This window comes from Gadus chalcogrammus, chromosome 5 (genome assembly GCF_026213295.1).
Source record: "Gadus chalcogrammus isolate NIFS_2021 chromosome 5, NIFS_Gcha_1.0, whole genome shotgun sequence".
NCBI lineage: Eukaryota > Metazoa > Chordata > Actinopteri > Gadiformes > Gadidae > Gadus > Gadus chalcogrammus.
This window is the reverse complement of record NC_079416.1, coordinates 22,079,986-22,089,965: the sequence shown is the minus strand read 5'-3', so window position 1 is coordinate 22,089,965 and position 9,980 is coordinate 22,079,986. Positions and strand designations below refer to the sequence as shown.

General features: G+C 46.8%; 1 protein-coding gene across 2 annotated transcripts; it reads left to right on the top strand.

Annotated features, from left to right (window-relative positions):
- The first annotated feature begins 1,127 nt into the window (after window positions 1-1,127).
- On the top strand, window positions 1,128-9,955 carry LOC130383072 (sorting nexin-6-like). 2 transcript variants are annotated; one of them, XM_056591097.1, is made up of 13 exons: window positions 1,128-1,177; window positions 1,298-1,348; window positions 2,498-2,602; window positions 3,157-3,267; window positions 3,496-3,617; window positions 3,708-3,831; window positions 4,211-4,306; window positions 4,741-4,846; window positions 5,705-5,780; window positions 5,979-6,018; window positions 6,285-6,371; window positions 7,916-8,075; window positions 9,835-9,955. In XM_056591097.1, the coding sequence occupies exons 1-13, from the start codon at window positions 1,172-1,174 to the stop codon at window positions 9,927-9,929; spliced, it is 1,179 nt and encodes a 392-aa protein (XP_056447072.1). In that variant the 5' UTR covers window positions 1,128-1,171; the 3' UTR covers window positions 9,930-9,955. The 2 variants fall into 2 exon arrangements, with proteins under 2 accessions (XP_056447072.1, XP_056447073.1); XM_056591098.1 differs by having other exon boundaries at window positions 1,138-1,177; window positions 1,301-1,348.
- The last annotated feature ends 25 nt before the right edge of the window (window positions 9,956-9,980 follow it).

The following is a 9,980-nucleotide window of genomic DNA, read 5'->3' as shown; positions in this document are numbered from 1 at the left end:
TTTTTTTCATGACGACCAATAAAAAACGACAGTGTTACCCCTTATGTTTTCTTTCATGACCACCAACAAAAAAAAACAGTGTCACCCCTTGTGTTTTTTTTCATGACGACCAATAAAAAACGACAGTTATGTTTTTTTCAACCCTTATGTTTTTATTCATGACGACCAATAAAAAACAACAGTGTTACCCCTTATGTTTTTTTTCATGACGACCAATAAAAAACAACAGTGTTACCCTTATGTTTTTTTTCATGACGACCAATAAAAAACAACAGTGTTACCCCTTATGTTTTCTTTCATGACGACCAACAAAAAACCACAGTGTAACCCTTAAGTTTTCTTTCATGACGACCAATAAAAAACGACAGTGTTACCTCTTGTGTTTTTTTTCATGAAGACCAATAAAAAACAACAGTGTTACCCCTTGTGTTTTTTTTCATGACGACCAATAAAAAACGACAGTGTTGCCCTTATGTTTTTTTTCATGACGACCAATAAAAAACGACAGTGTTACCCCTTATGGTTTTTTTCATGACGACCAATAAAAAACGACAGTGTTACCCCTTATGTTTTCTTTCATGACGACCAACAAAAAACAACAGTGTAACCCTTTCTTTCATGACGACCAATAAAAAACGACAGCGTTACCCTTATGTTTTTTTTCATGACGACCAATAAAAAACGGCCTTCCTCCAGAAACGTTCCTTTTCAGCGCATGCGTGATAGATTTGCTGAATGGTTCTAGAGCGCCATCTACCGGCCGTCCTGTGGAACAAAGAAAGTCAGTCATCAGTAGGCTGCTTTTCCCATTCATGTCCATTTTGAACGTTTGTTGAGTTTGATTTACTTTCCGTTTTTTTTTATTGTTTGGCATCCTCACTAAGGCATGTCTGATGGTGCTGCTTCGTGTATTCCTCTTTGTTAAGGAATATTTCCTGTCGTCATTAAATAATAAATAACAAATAAAGACATGTTTTGATGGGAATGTCACCTGTGTTGCTTCGTGCATTTCAATTTGTTGTGGAATATGTCCTATTGTCATTAAATAATAAACAATCAATAAAGTCATGTTTTGATGGGGATGTCACCTGGGTTTTGTGGCCCCGCCCACCCCGCGACGTCACGTCACATGACTTCCCGGGCTCAGTCCGTACTCCACCCGTAAGCAGCCATGATGGTGGGTTCTAATGTTCTCTACTTTATTAGCTTTTAGAACCGCTCGTCGGCCAGCGGACCCATGGTGGCCCCCCGCTGCGGACCAGTTGTTGTTGTTGATGTTGTGTCTGTTTCCATACAGCAGGAAGGGCTGGACGACGGCCCAGACTTCCTCTCCGAAGAAGACCGAGGAGTAAGTTCTCCTCCTCCTCCTCCTCCTCCTCCTTCCTCCTCCTCCTCTCGTCTCTTATCGCCCTTACTTATCAATAACCTTCATCTGTTGAACACGGATGTCCTGTGTAGCGGCCACGGAGAGGCGTGGTGCAGGTGCAGGTGGAGGTGGGTCAGGGTCGTAGATACGCCTGTAGTGGAGCTGGTTAGCCTGGCTAGCTCGCTAGTTAGCCTAGGTAAGCTAACGTTATTGTCAGCTGGGGGATGTGTTGACCAGCGTCAACACATCTGACAGACAGACAGACGGGAAGTCAACACACAGGCCGGGGAGGAAGAGATGGGATGAATGGGTCTGAGGTTTGGATGGGTCTGGGGTTTGGACGGGACATGTCGTGGACTGCACTGTTTTGTCGAGATGGTTTGGAAGACATTGTTCATAAGAGTCATTGTTGATAAGACATTGTTGAGGAGACATGTTTAAAAGACATGATCAGGAGATGCGGTTTAGAAGTCATTTTTTAAGGAGACATGTTTAGAAGACGTGGTTTAAGAGACGTGTTTAGGAGACCTGATTAGGAGACATGTTAAAAAGACTTGGCTATGCATCAGTGGCGACAGTCTCATCCGTTGCATTGATTGCGTCAGTATGCGTCCCTATTTAATACTTGGTAGGCAGCTGCTCCAGAACCTTCTCCTATAAGCAAAGGGTTTGTTGAGAACTTTGTTGCTGGCGCCTACGTCACGAGGCTCCCATCAACTCGTTTCTTTGGTCAAATCATTCATTAATTGTTTCATTATCATGTGATTGTGATTGGTTCTGCTGGACCAGCGACTGAGGCAGATAATTCTGTTATTTTTCATTTAGGTTTGATGTTTCACTCAGTTTAGATTCGATTTTTTATTGAATCAATTATAGCACTAATCATGTTAACATTTGGCTAAGTCATAAGCATTACATAATAATCTCCACAGTTGAAACGCCAAATTATATTGTGATAGTGTTCCCATGGTAAAGTACCTGCACATGGGATGGTTGATCACCTCTACATGTAATGACTAATCACCTCTACATGTGATTGAGATATTCCCTTTATCAGACCTGATAGCAGCGTGCTACTGGTTGCGGGTTAACAGGATTCTGTGTTTAATGTCCCCGGTTCGCTCTCCCCAGCCCAGGGCTGTGAATGTGGACCTGCAGACGGACGCCACTCTGCAGGTGGATATCTCTGATGCCCTGAGTGAGCGAGATAAGGTCAAGTTCACAGTTCACACCAAGGTAAACATGCACTTTAGTCTTTGGAAAGGGTTTGTCGTGTACTGATATACTGCTTATTTAGCATTCTTTGAAAGATGTCGGTAATATCAGTGTGATTTGGTACTTTTGGAAAGGAGTGTTTATCCATTTTTGGAAAGGAATGTTTGGTCGTTTTGGTGATTATAGTGCCAAATACCTAACCTGTGTGCTAACAGGATACCAGCCTCCCGAGTGCTAACAGAACATTGCTAGGCCCTAGAGTGCTAACAGAACATTGCTAGCCTCCAGAGTGCTAACAGAACATTACTAGCCACCAGAGTGCTAACAGAACATTGCTAGCCTCCAGAGTGCTAACAGAACATTGCTAGCCCCCAGAGTGCTAACAGAACATTGCTAGGCCCCAGAGTGCTAACAGAACATTGCTAGCCCCCAGAGTGCTAACAGAACATTGCTATGCCCCAGAGTGCTAACAGAACATTGCTAGCCCCCAGAGTGCTAACAGAACATTACTGGGCCCCAGAGTGCTAACAGAACATTGCTAGCCCCCAGAGTGCTAACATAAATTGTTTCCGCAGAGCACGCTCCCTAACTTCAAGCAGAACGAGTTCTCTGTGGTCCGACAACACGAGGAGTTCATCTGGCTCCATGACTCCTTTGTGGAGAACGAGGACTACGCCGGCTACATCGTAAGAGCTAATTATCCTAGCCTAGCGCTAGCCAAATGCTAAACTAGCACCTAGTGTACAGTACAGACCACAGACTGAATGTACAGCCGACTACATACTACGTGTACAGTACAAACCACAGACTACCTGTAGAGTACAGACCAGGTCTGTGTTCCACAGGTAGTGTATTTAGACTTCAGACCACCTGTCGAGTCCAGACCGGCCGTCTCATGTTGTGGTGGTCCCTAGATCCCCCCCGCGCCCCCCAGGCCAGACTTCGACGCGTCCCGGGAGAAGCTCCAGAAGCTGGGGGAGGGGGAGGGCTCCATGACCAAGGAGGAGTTCACCAAGATGAAGCAGGAGCTGGAGGCGTGAGTCACCTTAAACCCTTAACCCCCTGACCCCCATAACCCCTGACCCTAGCGGGGTGAACCCTGACCCCAGTGCGCCCGGTGTTTCAGGGAGTACCTGGCCATCTTCAAGAAGACGGTGGCGATGCACGAGGTGTTCCTGTGTCGCGTGGCGGCCCACCCCGTCCTGAAGAAAGACCTCAACTTCCACGTCTTCCTGGAGTACAACCAAGACGTGAGTCCCCCTTCTGCTCAGTGGGATCCCGGACTGTCTAACCCCCAGGGCTGCAGGGCTAAGCCAGACCTCCCCCTCCGCAGTCTGGAGGGGAGGGGGATGATGAGGCATGATGATATTAATCATCATGAATCATTATAAATATTTGGTCTGTTAAGCCCTTTAAAAGGGCTATGCAAATAAAATGAATTGAATTGATGCATGATGTATCATCATCTCCTTCCCCGCTCTTGAGGGGAAGGAGATGATTATGATGAAGCATCATCGTGCATCATCGCATTTGATCTCTGATTGGTAAACTGGTGAGGATGATTTTGAGAAATGCCCCTCTCCTATTGGTTACGTGCCATGAGCTGGCGGTTGATTGGTTGTTTGACAGCTGAGCGTGCGAGGGAAGAACAAGAAGGAGAAGCTGGAGGACTTCTTCAAGAACGTGGTCAAGTCCGCGGACGGAGTGCTGGTGGCCGGCGTCAAGGTGGGTCCCAGCGTGAACACTCACTCACGCTTACACTGTAGATCAGCGTTTCTCAGACCATCTTTATCTAGATGGAGATGTTCTCTAGTGGGGCGTGCATCAGACCACGCGTCTGGACCTGGCACTTAGCCCGGGCTACAGTGCCGCACTCCAAAAATATCTACATTTGATTATTGATTAACCTTATTTCACGTTTGTTGATACGGGCCTAATACTCGCTGCCCCCTCAGACCAAGTCATTTCACCGTCAACAAATCCCCCGTGATATCACCCACCTGGTGATGTAATGTTGATGAGGCATGGGATGTTGGGTTGGTGTTTCGGGTCGGTGTCAGGGGGCCCCGAGGGCCGGGGGGGGGGGGGGGGTCCCTGGGTTCAGATCTCCTGCCAGGCTCTCTAGTGGTGGTCTCTAAGCCGGGTGTCTCCTCTCCCAGGACGTGGACGACTTCTTTGAGCACGAGAAGACGTTCCTGCTGGAGTACCACAACCGCGTGAAGGACGCCTCGCTCAAGTCCGACAAGATGATCCGCTCACACAAAAGTAGGTCGCCTTCAGCCGGCTCCCAGTTACTACCCTGGTAACATCACAGTGCCAACACGTAGTACTCAATACGTAGTACTAGTCTCACAATGCTGTAACTCAGTAGGACTGCTGGATCAGGGGTTCTGCTGTAACTCAGTAGGACTGCTGGATCAGGGGTTCTGCTGTAACTCAGTAGGACAGCTGGATCAGGGGTTCTGCTGTAACTCAGTAGGACTGCTGGATCAGGGGTTCTGCTGTAACTCAGTAGGACTGCTGGATCAGGGGTTCTGCTGTAACTCAGTAGGACTGCTGGATCAGGGGTTCTGCTGTAACTCAGTAGGACAGCTGGATCAGGGGTTCTGCTGTAACTCAGTAGGACTGCTGGATCAGGGGTTCTGCTGTAACTCAGTAGGACTGCTGGATCAGGGGTTCTGCTGTAACTCAGTAGGACTGCTGGATCAGGGGTTCTGCTGTAACTCAGTAGGACTGCTGGATCAGGGGTTCTGCTGTAACACAGTCTACCCACTGCACCGTCCGTCAACGGATGACGGAAGGCGTGGCTGACGGATGGGGGAGTGGTCTTTGCCGAGGCATCCGTCAGCCAAGCATGAGCATACGCGATCTGATTGGATGACGGATCCGTCGTTGCCTGAAAAGTTGGAAAATGTTCAACTTTCTTGACGGAGCCGACGGATCCAACGGAACGGATGGATCCACAATGCATTGTGGCTCCGTCCGTTGACGGATGCAGTGGGCGATAGGGTTAGCTCAGTAGGACTTCTGGATCAGTGGTTCTGCTGAAACACAGTAGGATTTACTAATAGTAGGATTCAGATTACCGCAGGACTAACTGTGTGCCTTATGTTGTGTGTTCAGATGCAGCTGATGACATCAACAGAATCTCCTCCTCACTCTACACGTTAGGAACGCAGGACTCCACAGACGTCTGCAAGTAGGCTTCGCATGTCTGTCTGCCTCTCTGTCTGTCTGTATGTTGCAGTAGAGGGGGGGGGGGGGGGGGGGGGGGGGGGTGGTGTGTGTGTGTGTGTGTGTGTGTGTGTGTGTGTGTGTGTGTGTGTGTTTTATACACATGCCCTGGTGTGTGACAATAAAATTCTATATAATTAAAACGTCCTCAAATGTTTTCCAGGTTCTTCCTAAAAGTGTCAGAGTTGCTGGAAAAGACACGGGTATGTGATTATTGATATTTATTAGAACGTAAATTGAGTTTTTACGCCCATCTCAAAAATCAGAAAGTTGTACTTAAAAGTAAGCTTAAGGGATGCAAGAAATATAGATCTTACCTTGTATACATAGATTTTGCCTTGTGTACATTACGTTATAGATCTTACCTTGTGTATATCATGGTCTTCAGATCTGAACTTGTATAAGAGACGCATGCATAATATGTATTTAATACATATGCATAAATGTGTGTGGATGTTTTGTTGTGCAGAAGATCGAGGCCCGCGTTGCAGCAGACGAAGACCTGAAGCTAGCAGATTTACTGAAGTACTACCTGAGAGAGTCCCAGGCTGCTAAGGTACTACTGTTACTAGTACTACCTGAAAAAGTACCAGGCTGCTGAGGTACTACTGTTACTAGTACTACCTGAGAGAGTACCAGGCTGCTAAGGTACTACTGTTACTAGTACTACCTGAGAGAGTCCCAGGCTGCTAAGGTACTACTGTTACTAGTACTACCTGAGTACCAGGCTGCTGAGGTACTACTGTTACTAGTACTACCTGAGAGAGTCCCAGGCTGCTGAGGTACTACTGTTACTAGTACTACCTGAGAGAGTACCAGGCTGCTGAGGTACTACTGTTACTAGTACTACCTGAGAGAGTCCCAGGCTGCTAAGGTACTACTGTTACTAGTACTACCTGAGTACCAGGCTGCTGAGGTACTACTGTTACTAGTACTACCTGAGAGAGTCCCAGGCTGCTAAGGTACTACTGTTACTAGTACTACCTGAGTACCAGGCTGCTGAGGTACTACTGTTACTAGTACTACCTGAGAGAGTCCCAGGCTGCTAAGGTACTACTGTTACTAGTACTACCTGAGTACCAGGCTGCTGAGGTACTACTGTTACTAGTACTACCTGAGAGAGTCCCAGGCTGCTAAGGTACTACTGTTACTAGTACTACCTGAGTACCAGGCTGCTGAGGTACTACTGTTACTAGTACTACCTGAGAGAGTCCCAGGCTGCTAAGGTACTACTGTTACTAGTACTACCTGAGTACCAGGCTGCTGAGGTACTACTGTTACTAGTACTACCTGAGAGAGTCCCAGGCTGCTAAGGTACTACTGTTACTAGTACTACCTGAGTACCAGGCTGCTGAGGTACTACTGTTACTAGTACTACCTGAGTACCAGGCTGCTGAGGTACTACTGTTACTAGTACTACCTGAGAGAGTACCAGGCTGCTGAGGTACTACTGTTACTAGTACTACCTGAGAGTCCCAGGCTGCTAAGGTACTACTGTTACTAGTACTACCTGAGTACCAGGTGAATAGATGGTTGTGTGATGCTGGTCCAGTAGCTCTACTGGTTCTGTGGTTCTGGTCCAGTAGCTATAATGGTTCTGTGATGCTGGTCCAGTAGCTCTACTGGTTCTGTGGTTCTGGTCCAGTAGCTCTAATGGTTCTGTGATGCTGGTCCAGTAGCTCTAATGGTTCTGTGGTGCTGGTCCAGTAGCTCTAATGGTTCTGTGGTGCTGGTCCAGTAGCTATCATGGTTCTGTGATGCTGGTCCAGTAGCTCTAATGGTTCTGGTCCAGTAGCTCTAATGGTTCTGGTCCAGTAGCTCTAATGGTTCTGTGATGCTGGTCCAGTAGCTCTAATGGTTCTGTGGTGCTGGTCCAGTAGCTCTAATGGTTCTGGTCCAGTAGCTCTAATGGTTCTGTGGTGCTGGTCCAGTAGCTCTAATGGTTCTGTGGTGCTGGTCCAGTAGCTCTAATGGTTCTGGTCCAGTTGCTCTAATGGTTCTGTGGTGCTGGTCCAGTAGCTCTAATGGTTTTGTGGTGCTGGTCCAGTAGCTCTAATGGTTCTGGTCCAGTAGCTCTAATGGTTCTGTGGTGCTGGTCAGGACCTGCTGTACAGGCGGGGTCGGGCGCTGGTGGACTACGAGAACGCCAACAAGGCGCTGGACAAAGCCCGGTCCAAGAACAAAGACGTGCTGCAGGCGGAGACCGGCCAGCAGCTCTGCTGCCACAAGTTTGAGAAGATCTCAGAGTCCGCCAAACAAGGTACTGCCACAACACCTGGTAGTACTATGACATACTACGACACCTAGTAGTACTATGACATACTACGACATTCTGCAACACCTAGTAGTACTATGACATACTACGACACCTAGTAGTACTATGACATACTACGACACCTAGTAGTACTATGACATACTACGACACCTAGTAGTACTATGACATACTACGACACCTAGTAGTACTATGACATACTACGACACCTAGTAGTACTATGACATACTACGACACCTAGTAGTACTATGACATACTACGACATTCTTCTACGACATTCTGCAACACCTAGTAGTACTATGACATACTACGACACCTAGTAGTACTATGACATACTACGACATTCTTCTACACCTAGTAGTACTACGACATACTACGACACCTAGTAGTACTATGACATACTACGACATTCTTCTACGACATTCTGCAACACCTAGTAGTACTATGACATACTACGACACCTAGTAGTACTATGACATACTACGACATTCTTCTACACCTAGTAGTACTACGACATACTACGACACCTAGTAGTACTATGACATACTACGACACCTAGTAGTACTATGGCATACTACGACACCTAGTAGTACTATGACATACTACGACACCTAGTAGTACTATGACATACTACGACATTCTGCAACACCTAGTAGTACTATGACATACTACGACACCTAGTAGTACTATGACATACTACGACACCTAGTAGTACTATGACATACTACGACACCTAGTAGTACTATGGCATACTACGACACCTAGTAGTACTATGACATACTACGACACCTAGTAGTACTATGACATACTACGACATTCTGCAACACCTAGTAGTACTATGACATACTACGACACCTAGTAGTACTATGACATACTACGACACCTAGTAGTACTATGACATACTACGACACCTAGTAGTACTATGACATACTACGACACCTAGTAGTACTATGACATACTACGACATTCTTCTACACCTAGTAGTACTACGACATTCTGCAACACCTAGTAGTACTATGACATACTACGACACCTAGTAGTACTATGACATACTACGACACCTAGTAGTACTATGGCATACTACGACATTCTTCTACACCTAGTAGTACTACGACATACGACATTCTTCAACACCTAGTAGTACTACGACATACGACATTCTTCAACACCTAGTAGTACTATGACATTCTGCAACACCTAGTAGTACTATGACATACTACGACATCCTGCAACACCTAGAAGTTCTATGACATACTACGACTAGAAGTACTGTGACATTCTGCAACACCTTGTAGTCCTGTAACATACTATGACTACTAGTACTGTGACAGTACAATTTGGCGTTTCAGTACTACTAGGCGTCACCGTGACGCCTAGCAGTACTGAAACGCCAAATAGTACTGTCACATACTATGACTATAAGTACTGTGACGTGCTGCAACCAGTACTGCTGTAGCATAATATGACTAGTAGTACTGTGACATGCTGCAACTAGTAGTACTGTAGCATTACTAGTACTGGAACGCACTAAAGCAAGGTCCTACAACCGTCGGTAGCGGGAGCTATGGTGAGTTTGATTAGCCATGGTTAGCCGTCCGGTGGGAAGGTGTTCGCAGAAGGATCCATGACCCCAGGGGTAGCGCAGCTCACTCCTGGCTTTAGGGTACGCCTCAAGGTACGACTAAGGCCTGAGACGAGTGTGAAAAGCAGCATGCAGGCGTCTGATCCGTTTGTCTTGTGTGTCCAGAGCTTGTGGACTTCAAGACGAGACGAGTGGCCGCATTCAGGAAGAACCTGGTGGAGCTGGCGGAGCTCGAGCTCAAACATGCAAAGGTAAGGTGATCCGTGGGTACGCTGGTCTGCACTACATCATTGTTACATACTCAACAAGCT

Excerpts from the sequence above, each read along its gene's own strand:
- LOC130383072 (XM_056591097.1), top strand. Across the intron at positions 5,781-5,978 it reads GACTCCACAGACGTCTGCAA|GTTCTTCCTAAAAGTGTCAG; the intron begins GTAGGCTTCGCA and ends AATGTTTTCCAG. Across the intron at positions 6,019-6,284 it reads AGTTGCTGGAAAAGACACGG|AAGATCGAGGCCCGCGTTGC; the intron begins GTATGTGATTAT and ends TTTGTTGTGCAG.